The sequence below is a fragment of the Cucurbitaria berberidis genome (genome assembly GCF_010015615.1).
Source record: "Cucurbitaria berberidis CBS 394.84 unplaced genomic scaffold K460scaffold_3, whole genome shotgun sequence".
Lineage (NCBI taxonomy): Eukaryota > Fungi > Ascomycota > Dothideomycetes > Pleosporales > Cucurbitariaceae > Cucurbitaria > Cucurbitaria berberidis.
The window spans coordinates 3301676-3323610 of record NW_024468937.1 but is presented as its reverse complement, the minus strand read 5'-3'; the positions used below and the strand labels follow the sequence as shown (position 1 = coordinate 3323610).

Here is a 21935-nt window from a genome sequence, read left to right as displayed (position 1 = left end):
ATTTACCACGTTAGTGGTTATGATGAATCTAAACGAGCTCTAGTCGTGAATCCCAGACCCACCCAATGTCGACCTAAGTACATTACTGTTGACCGCCTCTTATGTGCATAGTCATACCCCTGATGCATCGTAACCATACTCGCTACCTCAAAACCAGACGAAGCATTACTCTGATTCGATGAACTCAACCATAACGCTAGCGCCCTTCAAGCCAGCCTGCTCGATGGTGGTGTCCAGGTGCTCGAGTAAATTCTTACCCATGAAGGCTAGATCAAACTCAGCACCTTGCTTGCCGTCCCAAGGGGCGTCGGACTTGATCCACTCGTAAATGTGACGAACAGGATCTGAGAGATTGAAGCGTCGGACGATGGGGCGTCCAGAGGGACCTCGGAACTGGATACGGGTGGTGATCTTTGGATCGGTAATGGTAGGCTCTTTGTGGGGGTTATGCGATGAGATTTGGGCGAATACAGTATTGGACGAGTCATTCGCTTCTTGCTCTGGCTTCGGTTCCGGTGCTGCCTCCTCTGCCTTTGCCTTGCCCTTGATATTGTCGAAAGACTTGGTGAGCGCGTCTGGATCGTCGTCCTTGGGCCCCTTGCCGTTCTCCATGCTATTCTGCAAAGCCATCTCCAGCATCTCCTCTTCGGTCATGCGGTCGACGTCCATCTTTTTGGCTTCAGCCTTTCGCTTTGCAACGGGGTTCTTCGCGGTAACATCGAGGCTGTAGCGATCGAGGAACTCGTGTAGTTGAGCGTGGAACTCAACCGGTTCCGGTATTGGTGGGCCAGACCACACCTTAACCTGCTCACCCGTTCGAGGGTCGACGATAGCAATGTGCGGGTATGCATCTGAGCTATCCCGAGCATGGAAGTAGTAGTTGACGTACTGCTGGCCACGCGGGTCGTCCTTGGCATACTGCATGAAGAGGAAATTCTCTCGCACAGTAGCCTTGATGTCATCGTTCTTCCAAATATCCCTATTTAGGCGCTGGCAGTCGAAGATTGCCGGATCTTGGATGTTGACGATGAGCCACTTCTCGTCCTCTTTGCCCATGTCTCGCGCCTTCTCCCACGACCCCTGGTACATTATCTCGAACGGAGGGCGGAACAGCTCTGCTAGCATGTTCATCTTGGACGACTGCTCTGAAGCACCGCCCGTAGCGGTCGCAAGCTCGCGTCGTCGAGCGCTCGAATCCGCGGAGTTGTCCCAGACGTTGGTATGAGTGGTTTGCTGGTTGAAGATGCCCGCTCGGCCTGCGTAAGTTGGGTTAGTAGAGTTCGGGATTTGGTACATTAGAGGTGTGGGGCATACCTGCTCTCCTACGTGCCAGCTGCTCCTGCACCATGTCGTTCATGTCATCCTCATCTGGCGGCCCCCAGTTTGCATCTGGACCGACCAGCGTCTCTGTCGTCCGCTGCATGGGCGCACGAACTTCCTCTGGATCGACCCCCCCTGCAGCACCGCTGCTACCGCCACCGCCACCACCGCCGCCGTACATCTCCTCCTGCAATCGCCGTGCCATGGCCTCGTCATCTTCTGTGTCTGGTGGCTGTCGCGTTGGCGGAGTGGAAGTGTGTGCAGTAGGATCGAAGTCGGACATGTCGTCGTCCGAATCGACGTTTATGGGATTATGTGCTGACGGTGGAGCATTTGAAGTGGGGGCTTGTGATGTGGGTGCAGGGCCAAAGTCGAGGTTTGGGCTGTCGAAGAACAGTTGTATGGCCTGCTCAAGATTGCCATCTGTCAGGCGCAAGTATTGTGCTGCTTTGTCGGGTTCGCACGACGTAATGCCGACAAAGTTGAGGATGTTCTCATCGTCCATGGCGGGCGAAAGTGTGTGGTTGTGCAGTTTCGGTGGCTGAGGTACTGTAGACGCTTGAGTTGAATGCTGCTCTGGCGGGGCGTGGCTAACTTCGCTTGGACCGTGGGAGCGAGTTGTAATGCAGTCGAGGGCCTATTTCTACGCGTGATCTTTCCCTCGAAGATTGCTCTGCTGAGGTGTTGAAGAATCCACAAGGCGGCGGCTACTTGGGTGGCGGTTGCGGTCGCGGTGAAATCGTGGCGGGGTAGTTTATGTACCCATCCAAGTCGGATGAACAACGGCAGGGATCCAAGATGGCGAGCACAGTGAACTCACTTCACACGGTGAGCGTCGGGTGTTTGTGGTGCGCCCGTGGTTTCACGAAACGGTTTACGGCTTGTGATGGCGCTTTCGCACGTTCAGAACCTGGTCTGGTTGCTCGGGACGAAGGTCGGGGAGAGAGTGCTGAGGCAGGCTACAATACGAGGCAAACCAGCACGTCTCTAGCGCGTGTTGTGTGCTTGGGTAGTAGGCAGAAGCGGCCGACGTTGGCTGAAGCAAGTCGAGGATGGGGTGCAAATGCGATTGTTGCAGGCAGACGAAGCTGCGTCATTTGGTAACCGTGCGCTAAATCCCTGTCTCCTGACTAGTGAATGTTCTCGACAGGACATGTGGCAACCGCGGACGAAGGAAGCAGGAGTTGCGCCAGTGAAGGTAGCAAATACATCCATGATACTAATCTAGCTGACTGATCGCTCATCCTCCAGAGCAGCTGATGGGCCGCGCCATTCGCCTCTGCCTGTGGCGTTTGTTTTAAATACAACCAGACATCTCGCTCCGCGGCTACGCTCACGTGTATCTGCTCTCACGACCTCCAACATGGCTTCAGAGCAAACACCAGAGGCCAAAGAGCTGGCCCTTGTCGGCAAGGTCGAGATGCGTATAGCGCTAGCCAGCTCGGAGAAGAAGCTGGAGGACCTGCTCAAGACTTATCTTGCCCCACTACTACTGAAACTCGGCTCTGAGCATGTAGCCGTGAGGAATAAGGTAAGGCCGCGTCTTCCTCTCCTCTTAGAAGCACCGCTGATAGCGGGTTCCTTTTCTAGGTCATCTCCATCTGCCAGCACATCAGTACACGCACCAAGTCACAGTACGCTTCTCATTCTCTAACAACTAAAATCAATACATGGGCATGGACTGATTGAGACATCTAGAGACATCAAGCTCCCAGTGGCAGCGCTCCTCAAACAGTACAAAGATAATGCTGACGCAGCTCTAATCCGCCATTTCGACATCCTCTACATCCAGCAAGGCATCACGCGACTATCCGTATCTGAACGGCTTGAGCTGCTCCCCATCTTGCTACAAGGCATCGCCAAGGATTACGAAAAGTCTGTCCTGCATGCTTCCCAGCTATTCCACCTCATCTTGCGCCTTCTAGTCCACTTCAAGCTTCCTTTGCGTGGTAGTAAAGAAGACGATGAGTTGAGAACGACATTAGGTCTTCCCGATGAGGATGCGGCTTTTCTCTCCAATTGGTTTGGCAAGCTACTTCTGCTGAACATCATTCGACAGAGCGGCTCTGAAGCTGGCGCCTCGCCAAGATGCCCCGGATTATCAGCTGACGAGTACAAATTCCTTACCTTACAAGGCAAGCCGGATGCCTGGGACCCTAGCTCAGATGCAGGGCTGAACTTGACCGAGTCCAAGGCTCTCGTCACTCGCTTCCTAGCTTCTGGCTTGTTCAACGAGGATGAGAAGTTTCTTCCAGCTTTGTTCGCGTCTGCCGACACGAATTCTCGCATCTCAGAAGTGGGCGAGGACACATTGAAGCGAGTTTTGTTGTCCAAGGATCTCGAGGATGCAAAGCTCGTTGAGAGCTTATTCGAGCTCTACTTTGGATCGAGCACATCGGACGGCCAGCTACCCGTGAAGACACCACTACGTATTAGGATCCTGAATGTACTGTCAAGATCTGTCAAATGCACCTCATATCCCCGCCACATCGCCAGGCTCGTTGAGGAAGGCCTACTATCCCCCGAGCTTAATGCGACAAATAAGACAGCAGGTAGAGAGGCTTCTAAATTCCGCTCCGCCATCTTCGCCTTGGTCAACTTTGTCGCTCGACGCGGTGATTCTGGAAACCTATCTGTAGTCGCCGAAGGTCTTGTCGGCAACCTAAGGGCCTTCCTGCAAGATCAGGGCTGGCCGACTCCTGACCGCGATCAAGATATGGAGCTACGAGGCTACGGCTACGAGACTATAGGGCTTCTAGCGAAAGCTGCACCAGAAAAGATACTCATTGAGCCCACCTTGGATTTGCTAGAGTGGCTGTTTCGTTCTCTTCGAGAAGACTCCGCTGGTAAGGATGTGGCTGTCAGCATAGAAGAAGCTCTCTCCTCTGTGCTCGGAGCTTTTGCGAAACCCTTCGATGCGGCTGTCATGCCTAGGTTCAGGCAAATTCTGCTTAGATACGCCTCTGTCGATCAGGTCAACACCCCAGCTTCGAGTAGATTCACGAGAAGCACGCGATATGTCGCAACTAGATTCGCAAATCGTTGTCTTCCGTACGATGATGTGCTGGCAAGATGGATAGACATTCTTGCCGTAAGTGGAGGAGCCACCGAGCGACATGAGGTTGTGGAAGAAGGGCGTCGTGGACTCGACCCATACTGGTTCCGGATGTCCAATACACCACCAGGTGAACGAGAGCAGAGTAACTTGGCATTTCCTGATTTCGACACGCTAGTGAGCTTCATCTTCGTACAGCAAGGCGAGGATGAAGACGCAATGGATATCGACGAATCGGGCGATGTTCTCACTCAGGTACAACGCTTCTACCAACAACATGCGGAGGTACTTCCAACCGTCATTACTTTCTGCTCTGCTGTCGCTATGCAGTCAGCACTAGACGAAAAGAAGATGGGTGATGATATTCCAGAAGACTGGGGAAGAAAACTCGACACTCAAATGACTACGGATTTGCGTGCACGACAAGCCTTCCGTGCCTTCGCAGCAAATGAATCACATGCCCGGTCACTAGCCGTGATACTAAGGGCTAGCTTCGACAGGCTCACTCGAGATAATGTGAGCGACATTGGAGATATTGGGACTACTCTTGTGCGGTTATTGTCTCTACTGCCACAACGACAATGGCTCCTGGCGCACCTCGTTCAGGATGTCCGTGCCCTAGAACCATCAATGTTGTCAAATAATGCTGGACGTCGCCTTGCTGCAGCTCATGCATACGGCTTGCTAGCTTCCCACAATGAATGTGATCAGGGTTCTCTCCGGAACTCACAGGCACTGTTCTTCGAGAAGTTGAGCACATGGAAGTCAGCTGTTGGTGGTGACATTAATCAGATCAGCGGTGTCATCTTGGCGCTCGGTTATTACTTCAGCAGGGCGTTTTGGAGGAGCAGCGCAAGCTCCAGTATCACTGCGGATGATCATCCTATTCAGCAGCTACTGTCGTCGTTGGTCGAAATACTGAAAGAATCTCGAGATGCGACCCTCAAGGGTGCGGCTTACTCGTGCATCGATCAACTTAGTCTCTTCCACGTCGTTACACCCTCGTTAATTAACAAGTATGCAAAGGTCGAGGATGTCATCCAGCAGCTTTACGATGCTGCAAAGACAGGCACGATAAGCGCAATTCTCGCATTGGGCCACCTGGCCATGATTACTGAGGAGGTGGAAGCGGACACCGAAGAAGTGACAGACTACAAGATTGTTGGGGACAAACTCTACGAGCTTCACGAAGTCCGCCAGCCAGAAGTACATTTCTCAGTCGGCGAGGCTTTGAGCTGCTTCGTCAGCGGGTGGGACTCCAAGGCACTAACCGCCGAGCTCGACATATTACATCCAGATCAAGTACAGGACCCATGGGATGCGCCTTTGCAAACACCATCCGGACCGAAGCGCGAGAAGACACTTGGCAGAGTCCTAGAGAAGACCTTGAAAGGCTGTCTGCAAACTAAACCTTCGCTAAAGAAAGCTTCCGTCATTTGGCTCCTATGTCTTCTCCAATACTGCGGCCACAAACCCGGAATGCAGGGCTACCTCGGTCAATGTCAACTAGCGTTCAAGAACTGCCTCTCGGACCGCGACGAGGTCGTCCAGGAAGCGGCATCAAGAGGGCTAGGCCTTGTCTACGAAAAGGGCGACCGTGAGCTCAAAGACGACTTAGTTCGCGACCTGGTAGGCTCGTTCTCAGACAATAAGTCGAAGATGTCTGGTACAGTCTCGGAAGATACGCAGCTCTTTGAACCCGGTGCGCTACCTACCGGGGATGGCTCCATCACGACGTACAAAGACATCCTAAGTCTTGCGGCTGAGGTCGGGGATTCGAGTTTAGTATATCGGTTCATGTCAATGGCTTCGAATAACTCTATCTGGTCGAGCCGAGCAGCGTTCGGACGCTTTGGACTGAGCAACATATTCTCGGACTCCAGTGTGGATGGGTATCTGGCGCAAAATCCGAAGCTGTATCCAAAGCTTTATCGGTATAGGTATGTACATACATTGAAAAAGGTGTACCAAATCGTGAGAGACACGAAGCTAATGGTGGTCAGATTCGATCCCAATACTAATGTACAGCGGTCCATGAATGATATCTGGAATGCACTGGTCAAGGACTCTTCGGCGACCATCGATAAGCATTTTGATGCCATCATAGACGATTTACTCGTCAGCATCTTGACGAAAGAATGGCGCGTCCGTCAGGCTTCTTGTGCAGCGATAGCGGATCTTGTACAAGGACGCAGTATTGAAAAGGTACGTAAAGCAACATCCCTAGGGTCCAATGAACACATACTGATTGTAGCTCAAGTACGAGAAGTATCTTAGCGCCATCTGGGACAAAACTTTCAAGGTCCTCGACGACATTAAAGAAACCGTCCGCGTCGCTGCCTCTTCCCTCGCTCGCGTACTAACTACCATCCTTACTCGGTCCCTTGAAGCGGGTGATGCATCTATCAAATCCGCAAACGCTCAACTGACTCGCGTTCTCCCCTTCCTCTTCTCTACCTCCGGCCTCGAGTCCTCGGCTGAGGAAGTCCGCCTCTTCTCCGTTCATACTCTACTTCAAATTGTAAAAAAGAGTAACGCAACGACTCTCAATCCACATGTCCCTGAGCTTGTTGAGCGCTTGCTTGGACTACTAAGTAGTCTAGAGCCTGAAGCTGTGAATTACATACATCTCAATGCGAGTAAATACAACCTCACCGAGCAAAAGATCGACGACATGCGCCTCCAGAGCGTGCGCTCTTCTCCGCTCACTGAGTCCATTGAGCGCTGTCTCGACCTTGCAGACGCGGAAACTATGAAGGCACTCGTCCCGCGCATCGAAGCCGCAATGAAGAATGCAGTTGGCCTGCCGTCAAAAGTGGGATGCAGCCGCATCCTCGTCTCGCTCGCTACGAGGAATAGATTTTTGTTTAGTCCTTATGCGGATGGCTTTCTCAAACTCATTCAGAAGCAAATCCACGATCGCAACGAAACAGTCTCTTCTTCGTACGCCGCAGCTGCAGGATATCTCGCCCGCCTAGCATCAGACAAACAGATCTTATCCACCATCGCTTTCATCAACAAACTCTACTTCGAGTCTGAGGAAAATAGTGAAAAGAACCGGCTCCTCGCTGCAGACACTACCCGCGCAATCTCCCTGTACGCAACAGACCGCTTCACCTCCTTCGCATCCTCACTTTTGCCATTCATGTTTATCGCTAAACATGACTCGGATGAGCAGGTCCAGAAAGTGTTCAAGGAGACGTGGGATGACCATGTTGCGGGCCCACGCACTGTGTCGCTCTACCTGAAGGAGATTTTGAGCCTAGGCGAGGGAAAGTTGGAATCGCGACAATGGGCTATCAAACATACAGCTGCTAAGACGATTGCCGACGCCGTTCTGCAAATTACAAATGCAGTCGGAAGCGAGAATATCGAGCCGGGAACAGCCAAGGTGGTGTGGCCTGTGCTGGATAAAGCGCTTAGTGGGAAGAGTTGGGAGGGCAAGGAGATCGTCTTGGAAGCATTTGTCAGGTTTGTTGAACGGTCAGAAGTGTACTGGAAGGATGACGGGGCGGTGGCCAAGCAGCTTGAGAAGGTTGCGACCAGGGAGTCAAAGAGGCAAGAAGGCAAAAACGAGAAGGTGGTTGCTGGGGTGCTGGAGAAGCTGAGGGCGCATTTGGGGATGTAGGTAGTGCATTATAGACTAGTAGCAGAGGATAGCGCATAACTTTTGGCTATGTAGTAATTTCTTCGGCGTCTCAATACTGCTTCATGATCATCTCATCTCCAATCCGCTGCGTGAATGCAACCGTCCGACTCTTAATCCTCCAAATGCCACTCGCGCCTTGTACACCTTCGTAATCGCCGTCTATCACTTCCTGCAGCACTAGGTCGTCCATGTACTTTCCGTACGCACAGAGCATCTTGCCTTCGTGTGGACCCTGTCCAAAGTGTACGCCTTGGAAGTAGGTTTCTGCGCGGGCTTCTGTGCCGTCCCGATTGAATGTGATGGTCTGCGTGGTGAGGTTGTGGTGTGTCCGGATAGGTCCCAGTCTAGATCACAGTCAGATCATTCAACATGTCGGAACGTAATAAGCCTTCCAGCGCAGTAGAGTTGGTTACCGATTCTGTATCGCAAGGCTAACAGCTTCGACGCCCTTCAAATTCGAGTTAAATGGATAATCTGCGATCACGTCGGGCAGGAAGACCTTCACGAGCAGTTCGAATTTCTTCAAATCCAGCGCCTCGCAGTATCGCGCTAGGACGTTCTTGACGGCTATGTGATCGCATGGATTGATTACCGACATGACTTGCTTCAGTAGATATCAGACGGAAATGTATTACAGTCTTATATGCCGCGCTCTTCAACCTTTTCGGAACCCCGCATCACGCGGTCGGTACACCGAGAAAGCTGGGGAGCATTAGTTTGTACAAATACTCAGGATTACAGTATATACTCGCATATCTGTTATCAATAGGGACACCGTTCCCCTTACGATGCGAAACTGCTGCTGCTGCTGCTTCTTGAACTGAGCTACGATGCATCGGTATGCGGAAGTGATTAGAGACGCATATTCAAAGTCACCTTACGTTGATCGCAGTTTAATCTTAGCCTAGGTAGATTTGCATCGCAGACAACAAATTCAACACGGAATACGGTTAGTAAGCACCTCAACCTCATTGTTTATTAAAAAGGGTGGATTACCCCGCATGAATCTGAGTGGAAAACGGTGTCGTCACCGAGACGTCTACCTTCCCAATCAAGTAGTTTACTGATTTGCCGTTGATTGTGGCCGGGACTCAAAACTGCCTGAGAGTTCAGGCGCCCCGACCCGTAATGCAAGGCCGCGTAAGCACCTAGAGTGGCTGCACTAAGGAGGACCAAGGACCTCTCAGGGTACTGTACCCTGAATCATCGCTGCCGACCAGGAATCCACACTTGATCAAAACTGCCGAGTTAGGCAGGTTGAAACCTTGCCGCTCGGGTCTGACCACGTTCCCCAATGGCTGCCGCTTTCGTACAGACCGTTGACGGTGTGGCCCTGCCACCAGGTTCGCTCCAAGAATACACATCTCGAAACAGTTTTCCCGAGATTTATTCGTCCTCATTTCCCGTCTTTGCCCTGGCATCTCAAGTTTCCGAGTCAGACCTCAGACAGGCTACCGACACGATCAACGAGCAGGCCTGGATGGAACTCAGTTTCGACGACGCAGAGTTGGTGGAGATGGGTTACGCTGCCGCTGTTCCTCGGCCATGGCAGTTACACGAGAGAGCTTCGCCCGACGCGGGTGCGATGGTATCACGAGGAATTGAACAAGGGCGGCACCAGCGGCACCGATGACCCGCAGTGGTATCCTCTCAAGTTTCTCGATATCGCCTCTCCAGATTGGAAGAATACGGGGGCAGTGTTGGTGTTTTATGCCGCTCTACATGAACAAAGTAACAACGAGAACGTCACTGTCAAGGCCCATAGGGTGGATCCAGAAAAGATTGGACCAACACTCATCAGTTTACGCTAGGGTGATGCCGATTCGGTTTCATCAACAATATTGAAGTCGGTGCATGTTCGTCCACCACAACGGTACTGATACGCAAAAAATCTCCCTTGTCGCAAACTTATTAGTGAATTTTCACAAGATTCGCCGTTCTGAAAAGGATAGGGCCTGAAGGAGGGCAGAAGTTTGAACAGTCTTTGATTGGCTGACAGAGAACTAATCCTTGCGGACCGAGCCGTCAGCAGCCTCGCTGTACTGTCGGCTAGCATGCGATATGCTGCTGCACATATATGCCACTCGCACTAAGATCGGCTTCAATACTTCTACTCTGGGCCTTGCAACTTTCAAGAGGGCCAGGTTCCCCTCTTGGGCCCGGAGTAGTAAGTCTATTGCGCGCAACCAGTAGCCTTGCATTTATAATCTGAGCAACCAGTGGCCTTGCATTTATTATCTGATGCGCTTCAGCAATCAAGCTTTTCTTCTCCCTAACCTACACTCTCCTTATATCCTCCAGAAAGTTAAGAATCTTTGTGCAGACTTGGGCACTTCGAAGGCCATCATAAGAGGATTTCCAAAGCGCCTACGCCCTAGTTGAGCTATCCGAATGCCATCATGGTTACCTGGGATTCAATGGAGCTCAAAGCGAGTCTTCTCAAAGCCAGTATCGCTGTACTTACAGCTACATTCACAGCAATTTTTTGGCGTATTCTCTACATGCAAAAGTTCCACCCTTTGTCGAGGTTCCCCGGACCTTGGTACGCGACCTCCTTCTCTGTCGTGGGCGCTATTATTTCAGTGAAGCAGAAGGAACCTGAGTTCTTCATGTATTTAGTGAAGAGGTATGGAAGTAAGTTGTCCTGAACAAGTCTTTGAAGCCCTTCTGTTCTCACGAATGATAGGCGACCAACCAATTCGGATATCTCCCACGATGTTGTTGTTCCCTCGACCGTCTGCTCTAAAGGACATCTACTGGGATCCACAGTGCAACCGGAAATCTGGGCTATACGGCACTGGGGCACTGGGTCCTCCGCACTTATTTACGACTCTTGAAGGTGATGAGCACCGGGCCTTGCGTAAGGCTCTGTCGAACGCACCCTGGACTATCGGACAACTGAAGAAGACATGGGAGTCTCGCTTCGATGACCAAATCAACCTCTTCGCCGAGAAAATGCATGAACATGCTGCAGAAAAACGTACAATCTGCCTGTCTGACAAAGTTGCCGAATTTGCCGCTGATATTATGAGCATGATATCTTTCACGGAGCCGTTTGGCAGTGTCAGGAATCAACGTGATGAGAAGGACCTGTTGCGTAACTGGCGCAATGGTCTAACTTTCTTTGGCTTCGTTGGCCGATTTCGATTTTTTAGGGAGCGGATCATCAAACTCCCGAGGGTGGGATTGTGGTTCTTGCCAGCTGTTTCAAACGAATCTGGGATGGGCTGGCTGATGTGCGAAGCAGACCGTCAAGTATCGACACGTGAGAGCCAAAACGCTGAGAGACCTTTTGACGGCAAGCCTGATTTTCTGCAGCAGTAAGATTTTGCCACGCGTCTAAACTTGAGCGTTCACTAATTATGCCTAGCTGCCTCGACGCTCGCTTCGCAGACGGCTCTACATTAACACCTATGCAGAAGCGCGCACATGTGACTCTTCTCATACAAGCTGGTGCAGACACTACTGGTACAGCGCTAGGCTCCATTCTTCGCTTTATTGTTACCCACCCATCATCTCTTGCGCGAGCTCGTGCGGAGATTGAGTCTGCGGATCAAGCTAGCCTTCTATCGTTCCCGATCAAGTACGAGGAGACACGTCAGCACCTTCCATTTTTCGTCGCATGCATCAAAGAAGGACTGCGCCTCAATCCACCAGCAACAAACCTCTTTGCAAGAGTAGTTCCACAGGGCGGAAAGGTCATTGATGGACACTTCATCCCTGGTGGAACGGAGATCACAAGTCATTCGTACTCTGTACAAAGGAACAACGCATTCTACGGAGAGGACGCAGAAAAGTTTGTGCCTGAACGATGGCTGATAAATGAGAAAAGAAACTTTGAACTAGAGGCGGCGCAATTCACATTCGGAGTGGGCCCCAGGGTTTGTTTGGGAAAAGACATCGCAATGATGGAAATGTACAAGCTACTACCAGAGGTAATTTGGGCCTAACAAAATGTACAAGCTGACTCTAACGTGTTAAATCTGCAGATCATTCGTCGTTTTGACATCGACCCTGAGACGCCTGGCAGATACGTCGTTGATGGTGGAGTGGCGTACAATGAAAACTTCCTGGGAAAGCTGGTTACTAAATAACGTGGTTGACGCCCCGGAGATCAAACGCCAGAACGGTGTTATGTAACCATCAGGTATGGCTCACAGCTCATCTAGCTTTCTATTGCGGGAACTCTAACAGGGGTCTTGTAAGTGGATAAACAGGATAATCTCCCTGCTCTAGTGTGCCCTTGAGCCGCTACCCTGGGGCCCATGGGGCGATATTTTAAGTAAATCTAATATCGCCGAAGTGCTCTATACGCCCTGTAATCATCGCCAAATAGATATTCATCTCTTCCGACGTCACATGTAGATGCGCACTAATAACGACCGCTTATACTAGGTCTCGGTGTACTGGTAAGCCACTCTACGATAGACATGTCAAGACGGGTATTATGTTGTGCCTGGAAAACAGTTTATAGATACCTGGAATACCAGAGATTGTGATCCTGGCCCGTGGGAAGAATACATAGAGACGATGGTCCGATTCAAACAACATAGATCTGAGCTGGACCTATAGAGCTCAAGATGTTGTTCTCAAGCCTAACTACCGCTCTGGCGCTCGCCAACGGTGCTGTCGCCATACCTACCTACAGCCTCAAAACACGTCAAGCCACCACCCTCAATGCGGCCATTATTGCGAAAGGCCGCTCTTATATCGGCACTTCTCTCACCATCCGTAGCGACAATACTGAGCAGAACCTCATCAAGTCCGCCGAATTCGGCTCCATCACCCCCGAAAATGCCAGTAAGTAATATTGGTGTATGAAATCGGATGTGAGACATACTCATACCTCAACCTCAAGTGAAGTGGGATGCTACGGAGCCTAATCGTGGATCATTCAGTTGGGGCAATGCAGACCAGATCGCCAATTTTGCCACGCAGAATAACAAGCAGATGCGGTGTCATACACTTGTCTGGTATAGTCAATTGCCGAATTGGGTTAGTAATATCAATATTCGAAATGCATGTGAGCCATACTAACCTCGTAATTTGACATTTAGGTGACACAGATCAACAACAATGCTACGTTGATGAGCGTGATGGAGAATCACATCAAGCAAGTTATGGGCCGCTACAAGGGGAAGTGTACACACTGGGATGTTGTCAACGAGGGTGAGTTAAGCTTGAATACAATGCAAAAGCGGAAATATAGAGAGAAGAGTGCAGAAACTGACGGCTACAACAGCTCTCAACGAGGACGGCACAAACAGAGATAACGTCTTCCTCCGTGTAATAGGCGAACAATACCTCCCTATCGCTTTCCGCATGGCCGCAGCAGCAGACCCAACAGCCAAACTCTTCTACAACGACTACAACCTCGAGTACGGCGAGGCCAAGCACCAAGGCGCTATCCGCATTGTCAAGCTCGTCCAGTCTTGGGGCGTCAAGATCGATGGTGTCGGCCTGCAGGGTCACCTTGTCTCCGAGCCGACTGGCACTCAGAGCATTGTTACGCCCAGTGTTGCAGTCCTGACCAAGACGCTACAGGATTATGCTAACTTGGGCGTTGATGTTGCTTATACGGAAGTCGATATTCGGTCAAAGACACCGACTACTACGCAGAAATTGAACGATGCGGCTGCTGCTTGGGCACGTGTTGCGCAGTCATGTATTAACGTGGAGCGATGTGTGGGTATCACAATCTGGGTACGTCCTTTGAGCTTTTTCGAAGAGAAGAACATGCTAATCTTTCTTGTAGGGTATTGCTGATAAATACTCCTGGGTCCCTCAAACATTCAATGGCGAGGGCTCAGCTCTTTTGTGGACTGACAACTTCCAGAAGAAGCCCGCGTATCAGGCCTTCTTGGACGTTCTCAATGGCAAGACAATAACTTAGACGGGATATGAGGGAGAGACTGTGGCTTCTGTATACAGCTGTATACATAAAAGGAATCGAAAGTACATAGTCGTTGTCAAAAATATGATGAGCTATACATGTAAGAGTGTTTCACTCACCAAAGGGACGTTTAGCTGTGAAGTTTGCCATTTTTGGAACTGTACTTCCTTAGGAGCGTGATGCTGGAGCTTTGACATATAAGTGAGAGTGAAAAACCCAAGGCAGAAAATAATACTCATAAAGATCGCTACGATGGACAAAGGGTGCTCTTCGAAGCTGTCACACCTTGCCATGTAGTGATTTTTCCGGCTGTGTCATATAGTAGTTATCAATCTCGGAAGGGTGCTTTGCAGGGATCCTCAGCCGCCAGCCTAGTATTATTCATAACATGTTGTCAAATTTCACTGACCGGAACTGTCCTACGAACGCCAGATGCAGATGCGCGTACAAAACCTACAATATCCACACTAACGCATTGGTATATTCATACACTCTACTGGACCCTGACTCAACCACTCACTGCTTCTTCTGCGCATTTGGCCCCATCTCTTTGCTAAAGGCATAGTATGACACCTCCAAACTGGTAAGCGCCCTGATGCCGACGAGTAGAATTAGGAAGAGCGGAATAATGGCGGCAAACCCCATGAAGAGTCCGGGGGTGAAGTACTGATACCTCTCAAAGAGGCCACCCTGTGTCGAGTTTGCTCGCTTCATGTGCGACGAAAGATCGCGCTTCAGCTCCATCTGCACAGCTTCTCCGAACGAATTCTCCATGTCATATTTGTATTGCTCGTCGGCCAGTTGAGCCTTGGCCTGCGTCTCGGTTTGTGGAGTGGTAATGTAGATGACGGTGTAGTCTCGCGATTTCACCTCGTTGACGATTTGCTCCTCAAGCTCGGCGTCTGTACGGGTCAGCTATTGATCGTTGCTTCAAAGACATAGTTGCCCACCTTCTGACAGAAGCTGTTGCGTTCGAAGCGCCTTGGATGTAGCGGGCGCTTTTGACATTATCCTGCTAAACCACGCAGCCGCTTTCTGGTCATCGTTGTTGGGAGTGCATTTGGCTTGTAGATGCGCAAGGATAGCTGCCGCATCGACTTGGCCGACGACGTCTGGCAGTGCGAAGGTCGTCTTGACCTCCTCATGCTTGCCGCCCATGTATTGGCTCAGATGTGGCGTAATACGGCCATCTGCGTAATCGGCGGAGGAGACTCCTTCTTGCTGGACGATGATATATGACCGCGTCGGGCAGTCCTTCAAGGCGCCGAGGACATCAGTGGTGACTTTGGACGATTCCGCAATCGAGGCATCGGTACCATCAATAAGCAACCTGCGGGCATTAGCTTCGAGACTTTGGGGGAGGGCTGCCGTGGTGCATACTCGGCCGTGGAGAAGAGGAAGAAGGGCGAAGTGTTGCGGAATGCAAGCGCCGAGGGCAACGCTGCCAGAGCAAGAGCACCAAGCAATGTCTTGGCCATGTTGTGGTGATAGCTGATGGTAAGGTTCACGATACCAAGCTCCAGTGTTGCAGCGATGCATGTCGACTACACCTAGTTTACCCGACGCTGCGCCGGCCGCAGCCTATGACGCGCTTGCCCGATCTGAAATTCCGCGGTTGGGGAGAACAGTCAGCGAAACCAAAACTTCAATCGATTTACAGCACACTGCGCCACCACACAAAAGGGCACGGCAGATTGTGGAGTCGGTGTGGTATGAGTGCACTTTGACTCATCCAACTGTGCAACCACCCTGGAAGCGTGTACTAGCATCCTCCTGCAGGCACGATTGGTATAACAGCTTGCCACCTGCTGCGTTTGCACACTACAGCTCACTTTTTCCTTTCACGTTCACCAGGCCGTACAATTACCAGAGCCTGTGCATCTAGCCTTTTCCTTTCAAAACTGACCTTGAAGGTCTTTGCACTACAATCTATAACCAACGTTGGATACGACTGTCCCACAACTGTCCAACATGTCGACTGCTACCACAGCTCAGCCGACGGATGCTGCACAAGGCTCGCAAAGAGGACGACGACGCCCGAGAAATCGCAATCAAAGAAACCCCGCAGAACAGCAAGAGGAGGGGCATGCCCAGATCGAACAGCAGTCACAGCGGGGCGGGCGCAGTGGTCGAGGAAGGGGACGGGGACGGGGCGGGCCTTCGATACCTGATGCATCTGCTGTTCCTGAAGCCGGTCCTCCACCTGTACAAGAAGCTGCGCATCGGGGCGGTAGAGGGGGGCGCGGGCGAGGGGGTGGTAGAGGAGGCCCTCACAACGTCAGGTTCCCACAACGCGTGGTTGCGGGCGGTCGACAGTTCGGCGGACAGTTGACGGTTGAGAATGACGCTATATCAGTAGATTCACAAGCAACGGGCCTACAAGCAGATGCTCCAGCATTCCAACCAGGCCAGCCTATTGCCCCACGCAAGCCACGACCGCCGCGCGAGAAGAAACCACAAGTTCCCAAATCCACAGCGCCCGACATCGCCACCAGAACACACGAGGATATCAACAATGGTCACTACGAGTGTGCTATCTGTACCGAAGACGTCAAGAGACATTCGCGGGGAATTTGGTCCTGCAGAACATGTTGGACTGTGTTCCACCTAGGGTGTATCAAGAAATGGTCAACCAACGAGGGCTCCGCGGCCGCTCGTCAGCAGGCGCAGGATGGCGAAATGCCTCCCCCGAGGCAGTGGCGCTGCCCTGGATGCAATCTACCAAAAGACATTTTGCCGAAGAATTTCCATTGCTGGTGTGAGAAAGAGCTCGACCCTAAGGCGCTACCTGGATTGCCGCCCTTCTCCTGTGGGCAAACTTGCGCACGACTCCGAATCCTACCAAAGAAGTGCCCTCATCCCTGCGGTTCGACCTGCCATGCTGGTCCTTGCCCACCCTGTGGCTTGATGGGACCTACTCAGCACTGCTTTTGCGGCACCAAGTTAGTGACTCGGCGCTGTGTGGATACCGATTATGAGCATGGTTGGAGTTGCGGTGAAGTATGTGGAGCACTGATGCCTTGCGGAGAACATCGCTGCGCACAACCATGTCATGAGGGTCCCTGTGGCGCTTGCCAGGTCCGAATTCCGGCGAGATGCTACTGCGGCCAGGAACGGAAAGATATTCTCTGCTGCGATCGGGCAGAAGAAAAACACAGCAGTCAGTCCCATATGGAAGTGGATGGCACTGCGACCGTCGAGCAATGGACTGGGTCATTTCAGTGCCCGAATGTATGTGCTCGTTTGTTCGACTGCGGGAAGCATACTTGCGAGACGCCTTGCCATCAGCAAGCAGCCATCCCTTCTCATTGCCCACGATCACCGGATGTCGTCACACATTGTCCCTGCGGCAAGACTAGACTGCAGCAGATGACAAGCACCGCTCGAACAGCCTGCAATGACCCGATTCCGAATTGTGACAAGCCTTGCGGACAGCTGCTTGCTTGTGGCCACCAATGTGTACAACTGTGTCATCAAGGAGATTGTCTACCTTGCCTACAGAAAGGCACAATATCGTGCAGGTGTGGCCGCACCACTTCTACCACTATCTGCCACCAAGGAGTGGAGGAAGCTCCCCAGTGCATCCGTATCTGTCGAGTTTCACTCAATTGCGGACGTCACGAGTGCGGTGAGCACTGTTGTGCTGGTGAGCGGAAGGCAGCAGAACGCCAGTCGAACCGTCGAAAAGCAAGACCGCTTGATTCAGCACCCCGCCAGCCTGGCGACAATTTTGAAGCAGAGCATATCTGTACCCGTAGCTGCGGGCGCCAACTGAAGTGTGGTAATCCGGAGCATCGCTGCCAGGAACTTTGTCACAAGGGTCCTTGTGGAACATGTCGCGATGCTATCTTTGACGAACTAAGTTGTCATTGCGGTCGAACTGTTCTGCAGCCCCCTTTGCCCTGTGGCACGACCCCTCCGCCATGTCGATTCAAATGTGAGCGACCCAAAGACTGTGGTCATCCACAAATAGACCACAGTTGTCACGGAAACGACCAGGAATGTCCCAAGTGCGCCTACTTGACAACAAAGACATGCTTGTGTGGCAAGAACGTACTCAAAAACCAACCTTGTTGGTTCAGTGAGGTCCGTTGCGGAGAGGTCTGCGGCCGAACTCTCAGATGCGGCACCCATAAGTGTCAGAAGCAATGTCATCGCCCAGGAGAATGCGAGGAGCCTTGTACGCAAGCCTGTGGCAAGGAACTCAGCATTTGCAGCCATTCTTGTATGGCTCCTTGCCACTTCCCTTCTCTCTGCAAAGAGGAGAAGCCTTGTCAGCATAAAATATTCATCACTTGCGAGTGTCAGAGGATCAAGCAGGATGCTAAGTGCAACGCTTCGAGGCACGGAGAAGGAAATAATCTGAAAAGGTTGAAGTGCGACGATGAGTGTGCGCGCTTAGAGCGGAACCACAAATTGGCGCTCGCCTTAAACGTCGACCCAGAGCATCAAAACGACCATGTACCCTACTCAGACGCTACACTGAACATGTATCAGCACAACTCCACCTGGGCGGTTGCTCAGGAGAAGCAGCTCAGACTTTTTGCTGCCGATCCGGACGAAAAACGCCTTCGCTTCAAGCCAATGCCTAGAAATCAACGAGCTTTCGTGCATTCGCTTGCGGCAGATTTCGGTTTCGATTCCGAGAGTATGGACCCGGAGCCTCATCGACATGTGGCAATTTTCAAGACTCCAAAATTTGTGATGGCACCAATGAGGACACTTGCGGATTGCGCCAGGACTCGTCAAGTACAGCAGCGTATGCCACCTGCACCTGTGACAACATCAGCAGCTACGTTGCGCCCGAAGCCTAGCAACACGACTGGCGACCCGTACAACGCCTTCTTGATTATGAACCCCCGCTTCGCATTGACTATTGAGGATTTAAACGCCGCTATCAGGAACGTATTGTCAACGACATCCTTTCGACTAGAATTGGAAGTCAGTTTCCTGCCTAGCGAAGCGGTTGCGTTGAAACCGCCTCTAGCAGCACGTCTCAACATGCCCGAGCGCGAGATGCAGACATTACTAGAGTCTTTGAAGGAGCCACTTTCGCAAGTTCTTACGTCACAAAAGATGGGAAAGCTGCAACTGGCACGACTCGATGCCTCCCTCAACGTACTCCGCAAAGAGTCTGACATCGGCCCCGGCTCTGGCTGGAGCCAAGTCGCAGCATCGAAGGGCGTTCCCTTGCGTCAAGTACAGAAGGGTGTATCATTTGGTAACAGGGGTGGGTTCGCCGTTCTCAGCTTGAGTAGCATGAAAAAGAAGAAGGAGAAGCCGGCGGAGGTGGTGGATGACTGGGAGGCCGCTGAGGAAGAGGAAGAGGAGAAGGAGAAAGTAGTAAGCGGACCTAATAGCGGTGCGGTAAGTGAAGACGAGGCTGTCTCGACATCACGTTCGCATAGCGCTGCCGGAAAGGAGGACGAACAGGCTAAAGAGGAGGTTACTCTCACCACACAGCCAGCTCTTGGACGCTGGGCGGATCTGGACGATGACTAGTTATAGGTTATAGCTGATTGTGTGGCCTGACGACTACCATGCTACATCGCAGTAGCTGATCTATCATTGTAATTACTAAGCATGATAGTTCTGCTACTATAGTGGATAACCTCTTCCGCAAAAAACAACTAAGCTCATATCTCAGCCTACCCACTTTCTCTATCTTCCATCACTCACGCAGCCTTCCCAACAGCCCGATCAAAGTACTTGAACACGAAATTGCCTCCAACAAAACAGGTCCCGATCCATTTGAACCAGGAAACGCTGAATAGGCGGACACCATGATCGTTTAGCCGCTTCGTGAACATTGCTGACTCAATTGCGTGGCCTCCGAACAAGAAATAGAACAGCCCGTTCTGGATCCATGTCGCAGTCTTGATGGCATTTGGCGACCGCGATAAAAGATGATCATCTAGGGACGAAGTCAGTGTGTGATTCCTGCAAAAGAGTTTCCGGGATGGGAAGAGTGTCTAAATTACATAGTGGAGAACCTGGGGAAATGACTTCGCGCCGGGCGGAGAGAGCCATTATGACGCCGCATACGATGATGGGTTTGAGATACGGGTAGGTGGGGGCGATGTAAGTGTCGTTGAGGTTTTTAGGACGGGCGGCCATGATAAAAGGTATCTTTGATGATAAGTTCGATGCTGCTGTTAAGCGTATCGCTATGTTTAGTGCTATTCTGCAAGTATCAATCTCAAGTCTACTAACTAATTATAGCTAGGGATGTGGCTTGAACTCGATCAATTGCGATTGGACTGATTATTTGACGTCGATAGGAGATCAGTGTCACTGAAGACTGAAGGTTGCACATTACTTTGTTGCCCGGAAAGGGGCGGGAGATCACTGCGGGTGCCTCGGTACCGGGACGCCAAGAAGCATTCACTCCCATAGCCACGCTAATAGCAAGTCAGCGAATCAGCAGCACCCAAGCAGGGTCTCTAGGGTACATTGACACTAGTTCCCATCGCACATTTAGGGTTCTTTGAGTATTTAGAAATTTCCTAACATGCAGTCAAGTCCTAGGCTTAAATCCCGAAGAAGCGCGGCTTATCGCTCCCCACCATCATGCATCTTTCCCATTGTGGCAAGTTTCTGTCCCAACGGCTGTCGATAACTGGAACCACTGCAAACCGTACTTAGGGCTGGCGGTATGCAGCAACAAGCGGTCACATGAGAGTTCGCGTCATCATTGGCTAGCGAGAGGCAAGAGCGGGGGGCATGCGCGATGTGGCAGCCACTAGCGGCGAGGCAGATGAACCATGGTTCAAACGTTCATTCTGCCACAACAATTTATAAAATCACTTCCAGAACTTCACCATTCTTGTCTCTCCTGCACCGAAACCACCATGCCTCCACATCAAAGGCACGAGCTACCATCTCCGCCACTACTTCCGGAGGACACCATCAAGCGGATCCAGATAAGAGATGGATCACTCATCACAGCGGAGTGCTCTGGAACGAGGAAGATTTCACTGAGACTTTTATCTCCCCCTATGCTCCAGATCTTCGAGTTCTGGAACCTCCGACATTCCCTCCTCGTACATATCGGTACCTACACATCTCGAATCAGCACAAGCGCTCGAATTCATAGGCTTCACTGCTGAACGGGCGGCTTCACTCTACGCAACCTGGAGCACGGAACCAGAAGATTACAGAGAGTACAAAGAATTTGGCACGTATGCTCTATAGTATGCTTCAGCAGATGGCAAGGATGCGCAGGATGGAAGTGATGATTGGGCAGCAATTATGGACGCAGCAGGAATTAAGCCCAGTATGCGCGATGCTATTATGGATCCGCAACACAACCTTATCCGGCTTACTCAACCCTTGTCTGGATGGCTATTCGAAATCCTCGACATATACTTCCGCTATCTTAAGACTAATCAAGGGAGTCTTACAACACTCGAGCCGTCTGAGCCGTCTGAGCCGCCTAAACTACAACTTCGAGGTGGTGCAGGTGAGAACAGTGCGCCACCAGTACCAGCTAAACATGTTGCGCTCTATAGGAGCACAGAGCTTTCGTATGTCGAAAGGTGTGTTGCAGAAGATGGTACAATAAGAGGGTTTCTAGACATGCAGCCCCATTATCGATCTGATTTTGCAAAACGTGGCGGACTTTACATTGGGTGTGATTATTGGACCGCGAAATATCATGCGACTTGACGGTAGAACGAATGAATTGAACAGCTGGTAACACGGTTGAAAAGGGGGCGATGAACCTTTGAATACATTCTGGCAACTTTTTGAGGTAGTCCGCGATGAACTGTTAAATACATTCTAGCTACTATCTAAGATAGTTTGCAATAAAGCTTTGAATATATTCTAGCAACTATTTGAGGTAGTCCGCGATGAACCATTGAATATATTCCAGCAACTGTTTGAGGTAGTCCGAGGTTCGTCTTTCAGCAGTCCAGAACCCACTCGCGCCACCAATATGCTTGCCATAACTCGTCTTCACTAGAGCTTGGTGGGCCGCAGATACGGAACAATTCCCCTGAACTGGCGAAGACCTT

General features: G+C 51.3%; 10 protein-coding genes across 10 annotated transcripts; 6 read left to right on the top strand and 4 right to left on the bottom strand.

The window, feature by feature from the left end:
* Positions 1–165: 165 nt before the first annotated feature.
* Positions 166–1825, bottom strand: K460DRAFT_405944 (uncharacterized protein; the record flags this gene model as incomplete). Its single annotated transcript, XM_040936905.1, has 2 exons — positions 166–1256; positions 1315–1825. 2 exons carry the CDS (start codon positions 1823–1825, stop codon positions 166–168), a joined length of 1602 nt encoding a protein of 533 aa, XP_040788267.1.
* A 656-nt stretch (positions 1826–2481) lies between these two features.
* K460DRAFT_338174 (uncharacterized protein) lies at positions 2482–8092 on the top strand. Its single transcript, XM_040931037.1, has 5 exons — positions 2482–2851; positions 2911–2954; positions 3019–6315; positions 6379–6580; positions 6636–8092. Exons 1-5 carry the CDS (start codon positions 2684–2686, stop codon positions 8001–8003), a joined length of 5079 nt encoding a protein of 1692 aa, XP_040788266.1. The 5' UTR covers positions 2482–2683; the 3' UTR covers positions 8004–8092.
* On the bottom strand, positions 8074–8622 carry K460DRAFT_312367 (uncharacterized protein; the record flags this gene model as incomplete). Its single annotated transcript, XM_040930216.1, has 2 exons — positions 8074–8368; positions 8438–8622. 2 exons carry the CDS (start codon positions 8620–8622, stop codon positions 8074–8076), a joined length of 480 nt encoding a protein of 159 aa, XP_040788265.1.
* A 696-nt stretch (positions 8623–9318) lies between these two features.
* On the top strand, positions 9319–9890 carry K460DRAFT_386137 (uncharacterized protein; the record flags this gene model as incomplete). The annotated part of the gene is made up of 2 exons (XM_040935569.1): positions 9319–9558; positions 9590–9890. 2 exons carry the CDS (start codon positions 9319–9321, stop codon positions 9833–9835), a joined length of 486 nt encoding a protein of 161 aa, XP_040788264.1. The 3' UTR covers positions 9836–9890.
* Positions 9891–10441: 551 nt separating this feature from the next.
* K460DRAFT_338168 (cytochrome P450) lies at positions 10442–12354 on the top strand (the record flags this gene model as incomplete). The annotated part of the gene is made up of 5 exons (XM_040931036.1): positions 10442–10658; positions 10711–11344; positions 11395–11959; positions 12014–12177; positions 12234–12354. The coding sequence occupies 4 exons, from the start codon at positions 10442–10444 to the stop codon at positions 12116–12118; spliced, it is 1521 nt and encodes a 506-aa protein (XP_040788263.1). The 3' UTR covers positions 12119–12177; positions 12234–12354.
* Positions 12355–12604: 250 nt separating this feature from the next.
* Positions 12605–13917, top strand: K460DRAFT_284912 (glycoside hydrolase family 10 protein; the record flags this gene model as incomplete). The annotated part of the gene is made up of 5 exons (XM_040928775.1): positions 12605–12824; positions 12883–13019; positions 13082–13193; positions 13267–13727; positions 13780–13917. 5 exons carry the CDS (start codon positions 12605–12607, stop codon positions 13915–13917), a joined length of 1068 nt encoding a protein of 355 aa, XP_040788262.1.
* A 122-nt stretch (positions 13918–14039) lies between these two features.
* K460DRAFT_312362 (BIG1-domain-containing protein) lies at positions 14040–15529 on the bottom strand. Its single transcript, XM_040930215.1, has 3 exons — positions 15298–15529; positions 14868–15247; positions 14040–14819 (listed from the first exon to the last, which is right to left on the bottom strand). The coding sequence occupies exons 1-3, from the start codon at positions 15393–15395 to the stop codon at positions 14434–14436; spliced, it is 864 nt and encodes a 287-aa protein (XP_040788261.1). The 5' UTR covers positions 15396–15529; the 3' UTR covers positions 14040–14433.
* A 279-nt stretch (positions 15530–15808) lies between these two features.
* On the top strand, positions 15809–19419 carry K460DRAFT_338163 (uncharacterized protein; the record flags this gene model as incomplete). Its single annotated transcript, XM_040931035.1, has 1 exon — positions 15809–19419. Exon 1 carries the CDS (start codon positions 15889–15891, stop codon positions 19417–19419), a length of 3531 nt encoding a protein of 1176 aa, XP_040788260.1. The 5' UTR covers positions 15809–15888.
* Positions 19420–19592: 173 nt separating this feature from the next.
* Positions 19593–20034, bottom strand: K460DRAFT_377056 (uncharacterized protein; the record flags this gene model as incomplete). Its single annotated transcript, XM_040934941.1, has 2 exons — positions 19593–19831; positions 19899–20034. The coding sequence occupies 2 exons, from the start codon at positions 20032–20034 to the stop codon at positions 19593–19595; spliced, it is 375 nt and encodes a 124-aa protein (XP_040788259.1).
* Positions 20035–20691: 657 nt separating this feature from the next.
* K460DRAFT_366541 (uncharacterized protein) lies at positions 20692–21684 on the top strand. Its single transcript, XM_040933397.1, has one exon. The coding sequence runs from the start codon at positions 21169–21171 to the stop codon at positions 21583–21585; it is 417 nt and encodes a 138-aa protein (XP_040788258.1). The 5' UTR covers positions 20692–21168; the 3' UTR covers positions 21586–21684.
* Positions 21685–21935: the final 251 nt, after the last annotated feature.

What these genes read in the sequence shown, in the direction of transcription:
- K460DRAFT_366541 (XM_040933397.1), top strand. Translation starts at nt 21,169, where the DNA reads ATGGACGCAGCAGGAATTAAGCCCAGTATGCGCGATGCTATTATGGAT.
- K460DRAFT_312362 (XM_040930215.1), bottom strand. Translation starts at nt 15,395, where the DNA reads ATGGCCAAGACATTGCTTGGTGCTCTTGCTCTGGCAGCGTTGCCCTCG. An exon ending in TTCCTCTTCTCCACGGCCGA is followed by an intron (nt 15,248 to 15,297) that starts GTATGCACCACG and finishes TAATGCCCGCAG; the next exon opens with GTTGCTTATTGATGGTACCG. An exon ending in GCAACAGCTTCTGTCAGAAG is followed by an intron (nt 14,820 to 14,867) that starts GTGGGCAACTAT and finishes TGACCCGTACAG; the next exon opens with ACGCCGAGCTTGAGGAGCAA.
- K460DRAFT_338174 (XM_040931037.1), top strand. Translation starts at nt 2,684, where the DNA reads ATGGCTTCAGAGCAAACACCAGAGGCCAAAGAGCTGGCCCTTGTCGGC. An exon ending in ATGTAGCCGTGAGGAATAAG is followed by an intron (nt 2,852 to 2,910) that starts GTAAGGCCGCGT and finishes TTCCTTTTCTAG; the next exon opens with GTCATCTCCATCTGCCAGCA. An exon ending in AGTACACGCACCAAGTCACA is followed by an intron (nt 2,955 to 3,018) that starts GTACGCTTCTCA and finishes TGAGACATCTAG; the next exon opens with AGACATCAAGCTCCCAGTGG.